This window comes from Apteryx mantelli, chromosome Z (assembly GCF_036417845.1).
Source record: "Apteryx mantelli isolate bAptMan1 chromosome Z, bAptMan1.hap1, whole genome shotgun sequence".
In the NCBI taxonomy this organism is placed as follows: Eukaryota; Metazoa; Chordata; class Aves; order Apterygiformes; family Apterygidae; genus Apteryx; species Apteryx mantelli.
This window is the reverse complement of record NC_090020.1, coordinates 58,595,497-58,616,240: the sequence shown is the minus strand read 5'-3', so window position 1 is coordinate 58,616,240 and position 20,744 is coordinate 58,595,497. Positions and strand designations below refer to the sequence as shown.

The 20,744-nt window shown below is 41.2% G+C and overlaps 1 protein-coding gene across 2 annotated transcripts in view; it reads right to left on the bottom strand.

Annotated features, from left to right (window-relative positions):
- The window catches only part of MAP1B (microtubule associated protein 1B), a 72,395-nt gene that overhangs the window by 6,115 nt on the left and 45,536 nt on the right, over positions 1-20,744 (bottom strand). For both annotated transcript variants that reach the window (XM_067316746.1, XM_067316745.1), the window contains exons 3-5: positions 16,296-16,378; positions 12,329-12,469; positions 1,965-8,619 (exon numbers count right to left, since the gene is read on the bottom strand). In XM_067316746.1, coding sequence (XP_067172847.1) covers positions 1,965-8,619; positions 12,329-12,469; positions 16,296-16,378 — 6,879 coding nt within the window. The remainder of the gene's footprint in view (positions 1-1,964; positions 8,620-12,328; positions 12,470-16,295; positions 16,379-20,744) is intronic.

Sequence of the window (20,744 nt, the reverse complement as noted above, 5' to 3'; positions counted from 1 at the left end):
ATTCACTACCACATATAACCAGCAATTGACTGAGCCTTTCCCAATAATATGCTACTATTATTCAACAATTACTATGAAGGGCTATGATTACTGAATTACCATATAATGAATGGGAGTATTATTTTCCAAGTTAAGAAGTACAGCTTTTTGAAAGACTGGGGGATGCATGATTATAACACAACCCCAGCACTTTGCTCCTGGGGTCATACAGGAAGAAAGGCAGGTTTGAAGCAGTCTTGAGTTTTGGGGTATCAGGGTGTAACAAGGCTTAGTAGCTGTTGACTGTCTTACAGCTACATCAGAAAGCTCCTATATGTAAGCAGAAGAGAGGAAAGGAGGCACTTGAGAGGACAGAAGTTTCACTGCAGTTACTTCAGGGAACTAAGAACAAGTGCTTGCTTGCCTGCTGCATCCTTATCTGCACATATAAATTAGTCATTTATCACAAAAACGAGGTAGGGGGAGCATGTTTTTGCTACTGTATCTTAGTGTAATACCTGCTCTAAGAAGAGCTTCAGTCAAAAGGAAGTTTAAAGTTTAAATATGCACATAAAAATACTATAACAGATTCTGCTTTTGCTATGAACTGGCCATCAGAATTTGATCAATGATTGTATTCAGATGATCACCACTGATATTTTATTAGCCTCTTCATGATGTTACAGAGGATGACGTTTGGTAAACTAACTTATCTGAGCAAAACACTTTATTTTAGGGTCATATATTGTAAGGCCAGGAAAGTCCATTGCAATTGTCTAATGTGACCTGCTGTTCATCATACACCAATATGCCAAATAAGCATCATAATATGATGGGATTTCCTGAATTAGAAATTTTTTAACTATTGGGTATGTTACAAAATCATCTTTTATCATGATAAAATTTGTGATACATTTTTTCTGAAGTGTGGATACAAACAGTAAATATAATACTACACGTGAAATTTTACATTTAAATGCCAATATCAAATAGAGCCTTGGTTTCAGCTCTAGCATATACCTGAAAAGTATGCTTCAAGGAAGACAAATCTAATATAGAGCTAAAGTGCTGGAGATGTGTAAGGTATGAGGAACCATACTGCTGTTTTGAAAAGCATCTATTAACAGAGACATGGACACTATGGTGTAAGAAAGGAACGGTGGACAGCATAAAATGGAGAGGCTACAGAGAGCTGAATGCTGGTTTGCTTCCACTGAATCCTAGACCTGCTGCTTGTAAAAAGCTTTCAGTAGAACATTGGTCCTGACAACTGCAAAATCAAAGGATCTTCAAAATACTCTGTAACAAGAGCTGCAGGAAACAACATATTAGCACAATGCCTCCTTGAATAATCTAATTCATATTTTATTACTACTTAGTGTACACAACAGTCATTCAAAATGACATTAACTTCCGATATGTTTAGTCATCACTGATGGCATAAGACTTTAACTGGATTATGTGATGTACATGCTTTTGTCACTGAAAGTGCTCTTACTACTGTTTCAATTAAAAAAAAAATCTTTTTCAAACTAATCCAGCAAAGTAATGAAAACATCCAATGTCTATAGAACTTCTGCCTCTCATAATATTCAATTGTATTTGTTTTAGTTAAGAGTATTGTGTCTGAATGATTCTTAAAATGAAAAAGTGGCTCATTTTACTAATTTCACTTCACCTACAGCAGTACTTTCAATTATATTGATTGGCCTAACAATTTAGACAACTAGTATTAAGCTTTTCATATTTGATACTCTTGCTCTAAGTCTTTACATCTGAGCAAACTGACACAACAAGTCTCTCAGATAACAAAAGCTAATTCATTGAATTCCATTCATTTAAGTGTGGCTGTTATGTGCTGGATTTCATTCAAAACATGGACTTTTGGGAGGGTTGTGCCATGATCTCAACTGATATAAAGCAACCTAATTTAACTGCAACCACTAAGAAAACCTTAACACTAGGGAGTTCTTATCTGTCTTTACCTGTAGTTGCAGTCTTCACTGACTTGGACGTTGTTGAATTTGCTGCATTTTTGGTGTCCTTATCTTTCTCTTCCACTCGAGACTTTACTTCTGGATTTGAGATATTTTTGGTTGCCTTCTCAACAGACTCCTTCTTTTTTGGAGAAGCCATTTTGGAAATTTTGTCCAAAGATTCTTTTACAGCTGGCTTTGGGGAAGCCACTTGTTTTGATTTACCATCACTTTTTTTAGCAGGAGAGGAAGACTTGGTCTTAGTACCCTGTTTTTTTGTTTTTGTCTTTTCTTTGAGGTCCTTCTTCAAAGGTTTGCCCAAGTTCTGGTCAACAGGCAAAGCCTCTGGATCAACCATGGAGACGTCAGGGTGCCTAGGGGAAGGGCTGCGATCTTGCATTGGGACAGGCGGAGGGTCAATGTGCTTGTACGTAATTGTCTTGTCCGTTGGAATGGTTTCTGACTCATCTTCAGAGTCAATGTTAGCATCTGCAGTGATGGAAGGGCATTCTTCTGTCTCTGGAGGAACATCTGAGTCAGTCTGAGATGGGGCAGACTCGCTTACTGATGTGGGAGGTGTTTCATCACACTGCCGTGCTGGCAGTTTTCCACCAGAAGGTGGCTGGGCTCCCCCAGATTGAGTTAATGGCTTTTCTTGATCTTGAGACTGTTCTTCACTTGCAAACCACTCTAGGGGATTTGGGTTGATAAATGAGGGTGAAAGTTCAGTTTTAGGGTGTTTATATTCACAGGAGGACACAAGGCATAAATCAACATCTTGACGGGATTCTGCTAATGATTTTCCTGGAGTAAAATGTCCACTTGCTTCATAGGAATAGCTAGTAGCTTCAGGTGACCTGGTGGCTTTCCCAGTTGTCTCAAATGAGTAATCTGTGGCTTCAGGTGACCTGCTGGCTTTCCCAGTTGTCTCAAATGAGTAATCTGTAGCTTCAGGTGATCTAGTAGCTTTTCCAGTTGTTTCATAGGAGTAAGCCATGGCCTCAGGTGACCTGGTGGTTCTCCCTGTTGTCTCATAGCAGTAGCTAATGGCTTCTGGTGACTTAGTGGTTTTCCCTGTTGTCTCAAAAGAGTAATCCACAGCATCAGGTGATCTGGTGGCTTTTCCAGTTCTCTCATGGGAATAATCTGTGACCTCAAGTGATGTAGTGGTTTTCCCAATTATCTCATAGGAATAATTTGTGGCCTCGGGTGATCTGGTGGTTTTTCCTATTATCTCATAGGAATAATCTGTGGCCTCAGGTGATCTGGTGGTTTTCCCTATTGTCTCATAGGAGTAATCTGTGGCCTCAGGTGATCTGGTGGTTTTCCCTGTTGTCCCATAGGAATAATCTGTGGCCCCAGGTGATCTAGTGGTTTTCCCCATTGTCTCATAGGAGTAATCTGTGGCCTCAGGTGACCTTGTAGTTTTCCCTGTTGCCTCATAGGAATAATCTGTGGCCTGAGGTGATCTAGTAGATTTTCCAATTGCCTCATAAGAGTAGCTAATATCCTCCGGTGATCTTGTAGTTTTCTCAGTTGCCTCATAAGAGTAACTAAGTTCTTCTGGTGACCTGCTGCTTTTCTCCGAATCTTCTTTTTCTGGAGTGGCTAAAGGTTCTGGACTATGCTTTGTTAGCGGTTCTTGTAATGTGCCAGCCTTATAGCCAAATGCTTTGTCAGAGGACACTTGCAGTGACAATGATGATGCGTGACTTGCTGACATTGCTTCTGTGACTGCAGGAGGTGAATCTGGAAAACTAGGAGAGTATAGAGGAGACGATTCCCTTGGAGTTAATGGAGATAGATCAGACTTTGGTGACAGCTTTTCTCCTAGGCCCTGCACCTTTTCTGAGGTAAAAGAATGTGGTGACAAATCTCTGGGTGGAACAGCACCTGAAAAAGTTTCCTCTGGCAGTGGTGAAGTTACCTGGGAAGGTGTATGAGCTGATGAAGTGGAGGATGAAGCTTCAATTTGAGAAACTGAAATAATTTCTGAAATATCCTTCTCCTGAGAGTAAGATGTTTGCTCAACAGGGGAAATCTTCTGTGCAAAAGTAGGCTCCTGTATATCTGAAGGGCTATAATCTACTTCAGTTGGTCCATTTTCAGATATGTGATGAATACTAGTGCCTACAGTAGGATATTCTGGAGACTGTCTACTAAAGTCCATCGCTAAAGACTGTTCAGGGGACTCTTGACCAAATTCTACTGACATAGTTGACTGCTCAGGAGACCTAAGATCGTGCACTGGTGTTCTGGACTTTGCAGTTCTAGGAGAGAAATCTGGTGGAGAAATTGACATGGGCCTTGGGCACTCTTCCTTAGATGGAGACATTTCTGTTTCCTGAAATGTCGTTGGTGTTTGTACAACTGACACTGAAAGAGAATCATCAACTTCTGTAGAGTGAGGGGATCCAACCTCAGCATGCAAAGAAGGAGATACGTCATCAGTAGTTGGTTCTGGAAATGAACTAGTAGCAACAGATGCTGTAGAGACAGAAGCAACTCCTTCTATATGGGAATAGGTATCTTCTGCTACAACCTCATCAACAGGTGTTGCAGACTTGTCCGAAACAGTGCCTTCAGAAATTGACATTTTGGTGTCTTCTTTTAAGGAACCAAACTGACTGATATCTATTTGAGTAGGTGAGAGATCACCTGCTAACTTCCGCTCATCCAAGACCAGTGAAGACTGAGAGCTGCTGGGCTCTGTATCCTCCATTTTCCTTTCTAGGCTGAAGCCTTCTTTAATTGCCATGAATTCCAGGCTTTTTTCATCCTGTTTTTCTTGGAAAAGGCCCACAGGGCTGGCTTCAGAAGTTGGGCTAATCTGAACAGGTGATTTTTCCTTTTCAGTTTTCCCCTCAGAAGGACTTTCATAATCTCTGGCAGGAGACTTTACATCAGCACTCAAAAATGTATCATAAGAGGTTTCTGAACCTATCAATGGTGGACTCCGTAAAGGAGAGAGAACTTTTTCAATAGGAGATTCTGAATCTGGCACAGGCTCATCCATAGGACTTATTCTGGGTTTTGCAGACTCATCTTTGACTTCACTGAATTCAAAGCTAACTGGAGCTTCTCCTGACTTTTCAGTGAGTTCAGAAGAAAGCTGACTGGATTTTTCATCAGTGGGAGACTGATAATAAGGTGTGTGGCCAGCACTACCAGCAGCAGACTGTGAGGGAGATGCTACTTCTAATGTTTTATCTTCAGGGCTTGCACAGTGCTCTTCAGTTACTTCTTGTTGTGCATCAGGCAATGTAGCAACGGGGACAGGCTCAGCTGAGACCTTGATCTCATTGGGAGTGAGGGAAAAGTTCACACTCCGTTCACCCAGTGGTGTTTTGGCAACTGGTGATGGAGGGGACAAACTCTCAGCTGGACTCTTGGTTAGACTATGTTTTCCACCAACATCTTCTGGACAGGTTTCTTTGATTTCTAATTTGGCAGTGCCTTGGATTTCACTTTCTTTTTGCCGGTATACTTCTTGGAAGGCAGATTTGCAGAATTTGTCTTCCTCTAATGAAGAAGGTGGCGAGATGGTAGAAGCAGAAGCATTATAGTCTTTACCTTCTGTGGCCTCTGTTTTGGATCCTTCAGATAATCCATTGAAAGCATCCAGAAGTGGAGAGAGTTTAGGTCTACTAAACTCTTGAGAGTACAGTGATGTCTCATATTTGGTAATGTTCACATACTCCTGAGAAGGTGACTCACTTTCCTCATTGTTAGTTTCATCACTCATGACATCCCGGGGTGTAGACATTTCATCCATTGGAGTTGGTTCACTAGATATTTCAATGGTAGACTGTGTATAACCTGAAGTAGCAGTGAATTCTTCAGGTTGATCTTCTCTATTTTCTTCATCAGAAACAGTGGCTTCACTTTCTGAACCACCAGGTAATGTCTCATCATGGATAGAAGAAGCCGGCTCAACTGCTGGAGACTGAGGTTCTGAGAGTTTAGTTGGTGTAACTATGAGTAGGCCATATTTATCTTCAACTTCACCAGCTTCTGCAGCTTTGTCTACCACAGCCATCACATAATCTTCTTCAGCTTCTATTTTTTCAGTCTCCTCTTCATCCCTGACATCTTCTGCTTTGTCTTCCTCCTCTTCTTCAGTCTCTTCAGTTTCTGCCTTTTCCACTGCTTCTTCCCTGTCTTCCTCAGCCCGTTCATCTGATGCCTCGTAGTCTGCCTTTTCAATGTATTTTTCATCTTTAATTCTAGCATCCGCTTCAGCCAGTATTTCTTCCGAACTCTCTTCCATTTTTCTTACTTCCTCCATATACTGTTTTGTGGTGTCCAGTGGTGTCTTTTCTTCCTCATCTTCTCCTCGTTCTTCAGCTTCTTCCGTCTCTGCCTTTTCTTCATAGTCCCCTGCTTCAGATGATTCCTCCAAGCCAGTTCCTTCATCTTCAAACTTCTCATTGTCATCAACCCTGTGCTTTTCCACAGGTTCCAGTTCTTCAGGTGTTTGTTCACATTCACCCTCAGCTTCTGTGGTAGTTATGCCTTCATCAGAGGACTCAGCAGGTCCTTCATTATCTAATTTTTCTTTTTGGACTGTGCCTGTGAGTTTCAGTTCATCCTCTATGAGTGCAACTTGAGGTTTTGTTTCTTTTACTGTTTCTACTTCTTCAGCTTTTAATTCTTCAAAGTCCTTTGTTAAATCCTCTGGTGAAGACATGAGGGATCTCTCAGCTTCAAGTTCTTTTCCATTAGCTGCAATTTCTGCAGCTGCTACTGTTGCTACAGTTGTGGCAGCGGCTCCAACTGCAGCAAGGGCAGCTTGCGCTCCATTGACTTTGATCTCCTTCTTCACAGTCTTAATTTTCCCCTTTTCCTTTGGTTTTCCAGCAGGTACTGGTTCTTTCTTAGCAGGTTCCTCCTTCTTTTGTGGTTTAGGCTTTGCTGCTGGTTTTTTGGCTTCAGTTGAAAGAGTAGATGTCTTCTTTGTTTCTTTAGGGAGCTTTTTGATGTCCTTTTTGGCTTCTTTTTCTTCCTTCTTAATTTCCTTCTTCTCTTCTTTTTTAGCTTCCTTTTTAGCTTCCTTTGGTGGAGCTTCTTTCTTCACTTCCTTTTTAGTTTCCTTCTTCTCTTCCTTTTTCACCTCTTTTTTAACTTCTTTCTTGATCTCTTCTTTTTTGGGTTTTTCCTCTTTTTTGATGGGTGTTTTCTCCTCTTTTTTAGAAACCTCTTTCTTTGGTTTTTCTTTCTCCTCTTTCTTTTCTTCAGGTTTTGCTTTGACTTCTTTTTTCACTGGCTTCTCCTTTGCCACTTTTGGTTTTACATCTGCAGCTTGTTTTTCAGCAGTTTCAGGTTTCACTAACTGCTCTTCTTTACTTGTTACATCTTTTTCTGCCACTACAGGTTTGGTCTCCACTTTCGCTGGCTTCTCTTTTTTAACTGGAACTTTTTCTTTGCTTTCTACTTTCTGAGGCTTTTCTGGTGTAGGACTAGGTTTTGGTGGTTCTAGTGTTTCTTCTTTTGATTCTTTTCTGACTGTCTTGCTTGGTGGTGTCTTTGCAGCAGGCTTAAGACTCTCCTTGCTGTCTGTTCGTTGTTTCAACTTTGCTTGTTTCACAGCTGGACTAGCGATGTTCCCAGTTAAGTCTTTCTGTGTAACCATTGGTTGTTTAAGGAAGTCTAAATGTCTGAGTTTTTCCAGTCCTTCTAGAATATTATATTGGGTACTGTTTCCAGGAAACAAAACTCGAATAATTTTTTCTGCAGGATTAGCTGGATGCCACACAATCAGGGATGAGACAGAGGTGAAATAGGACAGTGGAATATCTACTTCTTGGCCATTTGGTAGCAGGAATTCAGCTTTATCTTTATTAGTCCCACTCCACTGTTGCATAAAATATTGCATCTCTTTGCTGTTTTTGACAGGATTAAGCACATACATCTCAAGTTTGCCAACTCCCATTTTCTGAAATAAAATGATGGGGTCAATGGTATTTCCTACATTTCTAAAAAGAGGCTCTGGTTTCATAGACAATTTATTTAAATACTGGAGAGTAAAACAAGCTTCTTCTACACTCCTTTTTACTCTAAAGTTAGGATCAAGGTTCTTCAGGTTTTCAGGTACATTGAGGAATACAACTCCTAAATCAGGTGAGATCAGATTTTTCATCCAGTCACTGTTGGTCGTAGACCCTTGGGACTGTTCCTCTTCTAATTCAGCTATCTTTCGCTGAAGCATGCTATTGATTCCTGGCAGGTTATCATCTCCAATGTGAGTGAGAAGAATAGAATCGACTCTGTCCAAATGTCGGATAAGTTTCCAGAAGCAAGATTTTCTTTCAGATCCTCCATTGATAAGCATGTTGAATCCATTCACTGCAAACAATGCAGAGTCCCCTCTTCCACCCGGAAAAATATAACAGCAGGGTTTGGAGAGTTTCAAAAAGCCTCCTGAGGTTGGAGGTTCCAAAATGTCAAAGGGTGATGGCACTTCTACTGATTCTGACAGATACTCTGTGAATTCAGAGAGTCCTTCCATTTCAGGCAAAATGGAAGCTGAGTTGAGTTTAATGTTAATAAAGTCTTGAAGGTTGTGTCTGTCAAGGTTGGAATTTTTCCAGTCCCCTTCTTCAGGGCAGAAGAGAGTTAAGCTGGCTTTGTTGGCAGGGTGTGTAGTGCTTAATAACTCACCAATCTATGGATGTAAAACAAAAAGACAAAAAGGTGCAAGTAAATTCATTTTTTCTGACAATTAATGTCAAAAGGCAATATATCCTGACCAGAAAAAACCTTTTTCATTCACTTTTGCACTGGTGAGTACCAGTTATAGAAGCTAAGGGAACCTGTTGCTATAATTAGTCCACTACTGTATTTTTTAAATACAAAGGAGCCACTTATTTGTGGTTCCTTCCTCAATGTCCAAAGGAGGAAAGTACCCCAAGGTTTCCCTTTCCCTCCTCCATCCTTTATAGAAAGCTTTTATGAGGACTATGGAGTTAACACTATATCAGCAATGTCACTGTCTTTGCCAATGGCTCATGAGTCTCTACACTGCCCCAAACCATCCAGAAGAGCTGGCCAAACACCTAAGGGAAACAGCACACCCTCAGGCAATATCTGCAGCCCAGGGGAGGCAGGTGTCCCCTGGAGCAGGTTGCCTTCTTCACCCCTCCTCACACGTGCTGTGCTCCACAACACCATTGTTATTTCAATTTTTTCTGCAGTCTGGCTCCTGAAAAGCCAGCAGGAAATTAGGTAAATGCAGCCCACTTCTATTTGCTCTTAACAAAGATACCACCAAATTATGTAAACCTCTTCTTTAAAAAAAGTAATTCAGACATAAATGCCAGTACAAAATATGCCTACACAGCATCTTGCAAAATACTGCAACCTTCTTTGCAGAGACTCGGTTGTCAGTTCAAGCTATAAGAACAGTTGCCATAAAGATGATTTAGACTAATTTGAAAGTCTTGGACCACAGACTGAATCATCAAAAGAAATGGACATACACAAAATTAATTATGTTTGATTGCAGAAGATCTCTGTGGGCCTCTGAGTGTGTGTATCTAGGTTTCCTTTTTTTGTGTTACATAATTTATTTTCAGCATTTACCAAAAATAAAACTCAATAAAGATGCAGTGGCTGTTATCCAAACAAAAATAATCCACCCAATACTGAAATAAAGCAGAAAATAAATATTTTTTATGTTCCTTTGTCAGCCTTACTTAGTATCCAAACCATCTGACAGGAGTATAAATAAATCTCACCCAAATGTCAGACATGGCTTTGTCTGGAAAAGAGCAGAGAAAAAACAGAACAAAATAAAACGAGTAAATGCAGAATAGGATAAAAGATAAGGAAAACAGGAGAACCATTCCAATTGTTTATTACAGAAATAAGAAAAAAGGACAGAAGGGCAGTTAAGGGAGGACAGGCATCTTCTGTTAATGCTCAGCACAGACAACAGCTCTGAAAAGGATTTAGGGTCTTGAGTGTACTCCTTATGCTGTATCTCTGGTCAGGGTTGAAAACACGTTATTAGGGAGAGACAAAAGTAGGACCAAGATCTCTTCATTTGGATGAAAGTCTGCCACATACATAAGGAGATAACTTGAGTACAGACCATTTTTCACGTAAGACCAATTTTCCAGCAAGATGAAAAATTATATGGTAATATATTGGGCTACTGAATATATTGGGCCAAGGTTTAGGGTTAGTCCTATTCCATTTATATAATACCGTACTTGACTTTCTGCTTCATGCTTCTAGATTCTAAACTCTGTTTGCTCCTAAAGGTTGGCATGCCTAATACAGACAGTATTAAGGCACTAGGAGCACAGGCAACTGAAAAGTTGGTGAAAAGCTATACCAACGATTGTACCTGTTAGGAATAGCAAGTTCAGGAACGCCTCAGAAAAGGCTTTAATGGATTTGTATTTCAAATGATAACACAATGAACATTGACACTTTCACTGCTTCAACTATTTGATAATGCTTTTGGACATCTCAGTTACATTATTACCATGGCATTGACTTCAGTAGTGACTGGGAAGGATGAATGTGGCCCGCTGTTGCTGTTCGTAGGTTTTGGGCCCAACACTAGTCCCAGTTACTTCTGTACAGTCTCCCACAGCTTAAAAGAGACTGCAGAGGACTGCTCATTATCTTTTGGTTGAAAGTCACCCTGGGACCAAGGAAGTATCTTTGTTTGTGAACCTGATCATCTTTTGAAGCACTAAGATACATCTGCAGAGGAATTCTGAAGTTTTAAAGGTGTTGTGGCTGGTGATGGCAAACAGCAAGTCAGCAAGTCAGATTGTTTCATATCCTGGGGACCACAAAGGTAAAAAGAATGGTTTTCATCTGCAAGCTGTTGCTGCAGAGGCAGGGAATGGGACATACTTATTTTCCTATATGTACATCCCATGACCATAGTTCAGGTTTGGTCCAGAAAAATAAAAATGGACAGAGCACAGTAGTATTAACTTTAACTAACATTCATCAAACTTCACTGTGTTAATGGGTCAGCAGAGCACAGGAATTTATTCTTCTAACCACTAGTTAGAAAACTGCTAACCACTTTTTTCTAGCACTGATTTCTAACCTTGTTTCTTATTTGTGGTCTCCTAAAAATTTCCCACTAATGGTATACTAACTCTTTAAGAAATGTCACATACACAGCCTGCAGCACAGCAAATACAGTCTTCTTTTGCGTAGTTACCTTTTGTGAAATCTTGTAGAAGCAGTGAACAAATGTCCAAGGCTTCAGAGACAATAAGCTGGAAGTGACCGCATTAAAACCACCATGCTGGCCGCTTGGTGAGCATGCTGCCCCCAGCAGAGACAAGCCAAGCGAGCCTTTTCCGCGATGGTGGAGCGTGCCCTGCATGCGCACCGGTGCCGACAGTCCCTCAGCTGCTCTCACTCATATGCCAACATCACTGCGCCACTCCCCAGCCAACACTTTGGCTTCCTAACTGTAATCGTAGGATTTGCCCCAAGTTTAGCAGGTAACCATAAAACAGTTATGTCTTGTTAACTAGCCAGAGATGCAAGAAGCTGCAGTTTGCAGTTTTACAGAACTGTAACTCTTCGAACTGATGGTGACTTTTAGGGGTCACGTCCCTGTCAGAGACCAGGGATCCAACTCTTGCCCCAGCTGTACCACCATATGCTGAACAAAAGGCTTTGAGAAAAGGATCAAATAGATACAATAAGGTTACACGGGGACTCCTGCAAACCCTTTGTTTTCAGTGCTGAGCTTTCAAATCTCACCCTACTGAAATGCTTGTAATTAAATTTGGATACTAAAATCCCAGGGATGCAACCATATAGTTTATTTAAATATATACTTTACACAGGAGCCAAATTAAGTGTGACAGCTTGTTTACTATGGGTTCCTGCCCTATGGGAGCTTTCAGACACAGTACATTAAGCAAGACAACAAAATAGCAAGTCATGAAACAAATGGCATTAAATATTGGTAGACTTCATGGTTTGACATTTATATTTCTGGCATGTGAAAATTACAAGATTTACAGAATTGATTGGCCAAATTTTAAATACTACAGCAAAGAAGCAAAGCAGGTAGGTGGTGAAAAAACTACAGCCATTCCAACAGACAGCCTCTGTCTTATTTAATTGTTTAAAGGTTCCTTGGTTTTCTGTTTCTTAAAGTTATAATTTAATTCCCCAAATTAAAATGTTATTCTTTTGTTAAGCAACTTACATCAAAACTAAAGTAAATTAAATGAATGCTTTGAAGGAAAGTCTATAACAAAGAGTAAGGAGCATCAGCATCAAGCTGTCAGTGCTAACTAAATTAATAGAGATGGCCATTTTTAGTCTTCTAAAAATGTGTGCCACCACATGACAATGTATGGAAGACACTTTTTGGTACACACCTCTTGATCCGTGAAGATCTCAATGAAGTTCTGGAAGGAGAAGGACCCTGACTGAAGAATGAGTTCTCCTGTGTTTTCAAAGCACTGTCCAGTGAGCACAAGGAGCTTGTGTCTTGCAGCATCTGTGATCATTAAACGCACCTACAGTGAAGAAGAGAAGCATAACAGTAATGGGAGTTACCATGCGTTGCTATATTCCTCTGAGAACACGCAGTTTACCTTGCTTAATTTAAAACCCATTTTACATGACAGTCTCCCAGGACTGATGAAATATTATCTAGATACAGTGCTGTTTACAAAAGACAGTAAGAAAGGAGCAAAAGGGCGAAAAGGGGGCACAGGAAGTGACTACAGAGAAGACTCAATGAACAAACCAAACTAATGACATGGAAAAAAGAGCAAGGAGCAGAAGAGAATAAAATTTGAATGAAAAAGTAATAATTACAATGAACAAACATTTCTTGTATAACTCTTAGCAGATTTTAACAGCACTGCATCAGGGCCACCTTGGCCAATTGCCCCATATGGTAATGAGGGACACCTGTGTGTGTCAGCCTCAGAGCCTCAGTTTTTGGAAGGCTGTTCTTCTTTTCCCAATGTACAGCATTACTTGTCATTTAGATGCAAAAATATCACTGAAAACAGCCACAGATCAAACAGAAAAATGGCACATTTGGACTGTTGTTCTGTTATAACTTGAATCATCTACAAAGTTAAAGGACAATTCAGCTTCACCACAATCATGAATTTGAACTTCAAATACTCAGATACAGTAATACACACCATTTACATATCATGATGTCACTAATTATGGACACCAACTTTTTAAAATGTGCCAGCACAAGATCTTTTTTCAAAACATTTTAGTAAATTATGTGGATGCATGATGGCTCAAAGGAGATTGCTGCTGACCTTCTTCTGAATTTTGAAATAACTCCTAAATATTTCAAAGTATATTTTCTTTACTTTCCTTGACCCTCACTACAGCTAATAATTCCTGCTTCCCCCTAGGGGGAAATTTACTTGTATGTTAAATAAAATCCATATATCTAGAAATCTTCTGTTGGATGAATTCAATCTAAGTCCAAACAAAACCTTTGCAAGATTCTCTATTATTAAACAAACTCTTTGAAAATATTTCCAAGGTCTTGTCCAAACTGAAAATCAATTCACGTTAAGGTAAGGTATGAACTTCAAGTGCAGTAATTCCTCCATTCAAGGAGGATTAAGTTAAAGCAGAAGAGGACACTGATTCCAGAACAGGACTATCCATGTATTAAGCCAAATGAGAACAGTTTACCTGAAACAACTCCACATGTAGATATTGCATCCAAACTCCATCTCCATAGAGATGACATAATCACCTCAGCTCTCCTAGTAAGCCACTCTTTCAAATTTATATATTGATTGTTAAGCAACCAATTGTTCTAAATAATTCCCTCTCACGCCAGGAAGGCTGAGCCAGGAAGGCTTGACCTAAATCTCTGCTCAACAACTAAGATTGTTGTAAAAGCAGAAAAGAGCCACTGAAGAGTATGGATCTGAAAGATGCTCCCAACTCTACCACATCTTCCTTTTTATTTTATTAAATAAGTAGCCTTAACTTAGAGCAGTAGAAAGTTCCTTTAATTAAAAGCAGGCCTAAATGCTGGTTTATCACTAATTGTACCAGATGATTAAAAATGCAACAATATCCTTGCTGGATCAAGTCAATCTATTTGCACTTCAAACAAGAACATAGATAAATGCAGCTGGTTGTCTGATGTGTGTTGCTGAAATCTTGCCTGTTTTAGTTGTATTAAAACCATAAAAGAACTGGCTTCCTCTTCTATTTTTTCCCCTGGTTGCTGGCAGCAGTTCTGGGCAGTCTGCCAACTTATGTATAAAATCACCAGCTTTTCCAACAGCAAAATTACTTCCTGACTTGTGAATCACTGATATGTGACTGTCATATAATTCCCTTCAACCTATTTTATTAATTGATGGTGAAATAGGCTCTGCAGAGCTAGAAAACTATGGTAGGAAAAAAAGTAAATAAATGCTTGCAGATTACAGAGCATAATATATGATATACATGAAAGAACCTCAAGAGATACGTAAATTGTGTGTCTGGGTATAATGAAGGCTTCCTGGGGGACTACCAGAATCTTGTCAGCTGATTTCACAATGATTACATTTAAGAAGAAATGTGCTAAAGTGATCATTCTGCTCAACTTTACCCTTGGCTGAAGTCCCAAATTGTTTAAAGTAAGTGGATAGCAAGATGTAGCCTCAGTCAAAATTGAGTTAAAGACAGAGCATGAACAGAGACAGGAGAGTAAGGAGATCAGGAGCTTCCAAGATTTACGGTATAACGTGTTAGAGCAATGGAGTGGAGTCTTCTAAAAAAGGAAGTAACTGTTCATGGGGTTTTCAGAAACTTGCTTTTTTTGGGCAGCTGTGATCTCTCTCCCTTTGGCCTTCTCTCTTTTGGGAAATATTTGGCAGCTGACTGAACATGACAGGAGTCTTGGGTAGAATCATGCTCAGGCAACCAACAGTATGGCTATTACCAGCCTCATTAGCAGTACTGGAATTTCTTTTAACATCCTTGCCTTTGTTTCTCCTGAACTCATAGATTCAATTTCCTGTTCTGATGAAGTAAGAACTCCATGGTATATCACTGTCTCCCCAGATGCAACCTGGAAAACTCTTGAGATGAGAAACTAAATCTCCTACTTGTCTTAATGGGCAAAGCATGTCTATTCCAATCCATGATTTAATTCCCCTGCCTCTTTCCTATCTCCTTTTTTGGCTTTTGTCCAGTGAGAGTCTGGCTTAGGCAGCCAAGGTAAATCTCAGCTTGTAACTTCTGCTGTGACCAGTTTGGCGAGACGAAAGCAAAGCAAAGATTGCCTCCCAAAGACTAAGGGGAGGAAATTAACAGTAACCTAGCCAAACATCCCCCAGAGCCAAAGGAGTAAAGACAGGGTTCAGAAGTCATTAATCGGCTTCAGACTATGTACTTTCACATGGTCATCCATCAAAGGAATGACAAGCAACGGCGACAGAAACAGCATTTCTGTTCTGTTGGCCATTCTTTCTGCTCCCACTACCACCACCCTTTTGCCACTCTTACTTTCTTCTGAAAGCCACTGTAGATGGGATATTAATAAAGAACTTCAGAGCTACCACCCAGTTTGTTTTGTTCCAAGTACCAATGCAATGTCAGCGATTTTCTAGTACAGTATTAAAATAAACGAGCTGCCGTTAACTATGACTTGCTTAATTTTTAAAAATTTACACTTTCCATTTGTTTTAGTGTTTTTCCTCCTCTTTGTGTTTAATATTACATAAAGTTGATAAAAATTAGATTTTTGACAAAGTACTAGAAGCAGGGTCACTTCATTTCCCAACAGGAAGCTTACCCTGCTAGTGCTTTCCAGCACTGGCTAGCAATGTGTCTCTTCTAGTGAGTTCATGAGGAGCTGGCAACCCTTCTCTGGGGCATTCTCCACAGCCCATTTATCACATCATACTTTTTTTTTGAGGGAAAGGTAGATCACATAGATCTACACAGAATGACCATCATATAGATGGCAATTCTTCTCAAATACCTAAATTTGTGTCAGGTGACCTGGTTTCTTTTTAGGCACTTTTTCATGTTTAAAATGAACTTCCAGAGCTACCAAGCAATAGAGGGGCAGAAGAAAAGCAGAAGCAATCTCACTGCAGCTGCCTCCACTCTGTTGGAAAGGGGATCAGTGGGTTACGAGAGAAGCAGGGCTGAGAACAGAGGTGTTTGTCTGTCCTTTGCCTTTGACGTTCCATCATGAGGCAAGGAAACCAGAAAGAAAATCAAAGAATGAGGTTTTTGTTGATGTTCCCTCCTAACACGTCCTTCCATCCACTGTCAGGACCTGCTCTCATCTTGTCCACGTAATGGAGCTTTCATGACAATCCAGTGAAATACTTCTGACTGACTTACCTCAGTGCTAACTGCTTCATCTGAGGGATTGATCAGGACTACAGTTTCTAAGACATCACTTCTGTGGTGAAGAATTTTTTGACCTGCAAGCACAGAGAGGAGAGAAAAAAAGAAAAGAAATTAAACTAAACCAGCAACCCAGTATTGTTTAAACCAGCGCTTTCTTTCAACTAGTTATGCATCCTACTGCGAGACAAGTCTCAGGCAGGTTACCCAGAGCAGAGCACACCAGCCATAGTAACTGTTACTGGCTCATGTGTTCAGAAACACCACCAGTATTTGTCCACTGGGGCAGAAACGCCCCTCTAGAAATTCAAGGTAATGAAAACCAGCTGGCAGCAGCACTGGGGCCTGCCCTGTCCTCCTGCCAGGGGGCTCCTGGTTCCTCGACAGGGCCTTGCTGACCCGGTGCGGGCCAGGACTAGCGTGACTGGCACCAGCTGAGGATCCGGCCCTGCACTTTTATGGACATATCTGCACCACTGATGCAGCTGAGGCTACAGGACTGTGTAGCATGCCCAGCTGGTTTTACACAAGCTTTTCCAGGAACCATTAGCAGAGCATCGGCAGCAGCAGGAAAGCCGGCATGGGCAGCACCCATCCCCCGTGAGAAGCACAGCAAGCGCTGGGGCCTGACACTGCACCAACCATCACCGCTAGCAGGGGTGATCTGCGGGAGCAGAGCAGGGGACCGCGGCCGTCCCAGGGACTCGGCACCGCATGCTGCACCCCTGCACCGCCCGTGAGCTCAGTCTCGCCCTGGAGGAGCTGCTGGAGCCAAGCAGCCCCCACCCCAACTGCAGGTGCCCCACAGCACCAACCTAACCCGCTTAAACCTGCCAGCAATACGGGCCCACCCTACCAAAACGCCACTTCCAGCCTTGCACCGCCACTGATTAATGTCGGGATACTGTGAGAAATACTCCCAGTCACAATGGCAGGATACTTGCCACATCCCTCTACTGTGCTGCTTGATCTTTCTGCCTCTTACAAAAACTGTAACAGGCAATGTCATACAACAAGAGCGAACAGACATCCAAAATACGGTTAGTTCCTAAATGAATAACGTCTGGGTAATTTTTGGTGCAGCCTCACAGTCCATTGGCTTTCCTACTTGGTAGTTAGTCTGGCTCTGTATTTAATAGTGATATTCATCTGACTGGGAGTGGATGCCAGAAAAACACAAAAGGACTCTTGACATTTTTTTTCTTATGGTAATTGGCAAGTTCTTATCAGGGTCTCTTTCTATGAGAACTGCAGTGAGATTAATTAGCGGCCGTATTGTCATTCAGAAACCCTGCCTGGTAATTAATCCAAAAACCAGAATAGCTGTCTCTTCCAAGCAAACTGCTTGGTGTAATATTAATTAATTAAAATAATTAATTGCACTTAAAAGGAAGTATGAGGGACACAGAACAAGTCACCTATTTGCCAACTTGAAAAAATCCCCCTGTAAAGAGACTTAAAATAACAACACTGATAATCGTAGTCATGAAAAGAGCTCTGCATTCCTGCAAGCACAAGGGCAGGACTGCTGCAGCCTGAGACGGTGGGCAGCAAGCTGTTCCCACAGTCCCGGCGGCTCGCGGCTGGATGAGCTCCTGCCTGGCCTCCCCGCCGGGCCCGTGCCCACCCTGCACACCTCTTCCTTGCCCTGCCACCCAGCAGGGAGAAAAAAGCAGCACGCAGCTCACTGCGAGCACAGTTTGCCAACTCTTCTGCTGTTGCAAACAGAGATGCAGATACTAGGATTAGCCGAGTGGAAAGTCGCACTCAGCAGCCCCAGAACAGAGGAGATACTTTCTGCCCTGGGTGGAAGATGTGTCGCGTTGCTCTCCACTCACTGCCTCAGGCTGGCGCGTGGGGTATTTGTCAACTGTTTCTGGAAAAGCTGCATGCATCTTCCATTGCCAAAGGGACACCATGTGAGAAGTCTTCAGGGAATAGGCAGCTAACGAAGAAATGTGGATGACTAGTAAAATTAGTCTTTTGAAGCAAAGAACAGGAGGTAGAACAGCAAAACCAAAGAGGAAAAGAAAAGAAGTCTCTGTCTTCACAGGAGCAGGAAGAAAGAAAAATTCAGAAGAGATTCAGGAAGGAATGTAAATCTTTGAAAGTGAAGGTGAAGGAAAAAAGAATGTCCTAATGTAAAATGTGAGATGGGGTTGTCGTCTACTCTGTCTTGCCCATGACAACGTGTAGAGACCTTCGGCTAGTAAACGAAGTCACTTAAAGAAATCTAGTTTTCTTAGCACCTATTCTTTTTGGTGTTGTTTTTTTCTTTATTGAAAGAAAGAGACAGACTGTATATTAATGACAGGGGAGGAGGGTAGGTCTCACCCTGCAACATCCAGTTCTGGCATTACCCTTGTAATTCAATTTATTTTAATAGCTCTGCTTCCTTGCCTGACAGGAATGCATATATAAGGCTATATTCAATAAAACATCCAGATGGCTGTGTTAGCACAGACTCCTTCAGAGGATGCCCTATGATCTGATATTTTACTTATTCTGCAGGCTTTCCTCAAGTGAAGAGATTAGGCAGAGTTTACTGAATCTGGTCTTTAGTGCTGGGAGGGAAATGAAAGAAATTGTCACCCTTTAGTTGCCATAGAAATTTCTTGTGTAAAGGTTTGTGACAAGGAACAAATACTTTGCTTCAGGCCAGACTAAGCCTGCCTATACGATCGGATGTTAATACATTAAAGAAAGGTAGGAAAGAAAAGCAGTAATCCACATAGCAAGATAGACAAAGACGTATAGTTTCCACCTGACTCAAAGTACCAACTTTGGGCTTCACTGAAGCTACTCCAAGTCATATTTGCATAGCTGGAATGGATTTGACCCACAGAGTGCTGCCCAACACTGACCAGGGTTGAGTAGGCCCTGTACTTCCATGGGGCCCACAACCAGCTCCCAGCAGTTAGGCCATTTCCAGAGGCAAGCGAGCCAGTTTGCGTGATATACACGTGGCTATTCAGAGCTGTATGTGTGACTTTCTCCCTCTCATACTCCTTAGTGTGAACATGTGTTACTGCTTATTACACAGGGTAGAGACTGAGCTCTGACAGTGTGAGCCATTACAAGCACTTCCATCTCATGTAAAACTTCAGAAAAGTCTCTCTTTGTTGTTCTTGGTAACATAGGCCTATGACACTGCTTGAGAAATAAATAAAGAATACATCTTTCATTAAAACTGTCGACAACGTTGTAAGAGCAGCACAGACTTACTGCTCACATTAATACTCCAAAATGCTCAGTCAGAATGAAGGAAAAGCTCCCACTCCCATGGGAACAATTTTATGGAACAGAAACAAAGAATCACAGTGCAGGATTAGAAAGTGGTAACAGCATTTCAGAAACTGGAAAGAGATTGCAACTTATTAAACTATACATGGAGCTGGAGAATCTGAGACTTTTGTAGAAGACTGGGGGTTGCCTTGAATGAACTCTACTTGATTGTTACAGCAAATCTTTATACATTTCCTAAAACATTTTTCTGGAGTGTCAGAGTAAGAAAGGAAGACACTTCCAGGTTGCATGGAAGTGGTTAGATTTTGCCCACTTTGGGTTTCTGGAAGGCAAGTAAGTTCTAGCTAAAGAATTCAAGAAATAAAGATTAATTCTGTTTGGAAGAAAACTGCGTATCTGCTCATCCTTGATTTTATTAAATAAAGCTTCAAATTAAAAACAGCTATTCATAAAGAGTCTTGGTAGCTGTTTGATTCAGAACCAGTCCAACAGAGATGAGAAGTAAATACCCTGTGACAGTTGCTTAAAGGGTGAATCCCATGTGTATCATCCCAGTTTCTATGGTCACAGGATCACATTGCTCATCCACTCAGCCAAATATCGATGTCATTTACACTAGGATTATTGAGATGAGGATGGTGTTAGTAACACTTTCTACAGAACCAGCTGAAGTTTCCTTACTCATACACAGTTGATCTTTTCAGGCCAATCAAGCAGCATGGGCCTGATGCCCACTTCTAACAGTGATTGTATTGCAGCTCATTTTGTGCAAACGTAAAATGTAAATGAATGGCTAGGGACAGAAAACAAGCCCTGTTACAAATCTTGTTTAGCCCAGGATCACTAGTGACACACTTCTTGTAACTGTGCAATACCTTGTACGCCTGTGCAATACCACCCCACGGGGATGCATGCCATAGGCAACAAGCTAGTCAAGAAAGGGTTCCCATCAGCCCATCCTGCAACCCAGTGCTGACACCAGCACTCGCTTGCCCCCCATAAATGCCATTTCCACAAAAACTGAATTCAGAATAGTCCACGCATGGAGGAAGGAGGCAAATCGTTTCTGTGATGACTCTGGCAGAAAGGGAAAATACCTTCTCTCTGAAGATGAAGACTGTTTTGCACCTGAGCTCACATTCAAACGCAAGCCTTTGGCAATTTTAAGCATTTATTATTTCACTGTAAAGAACTTTA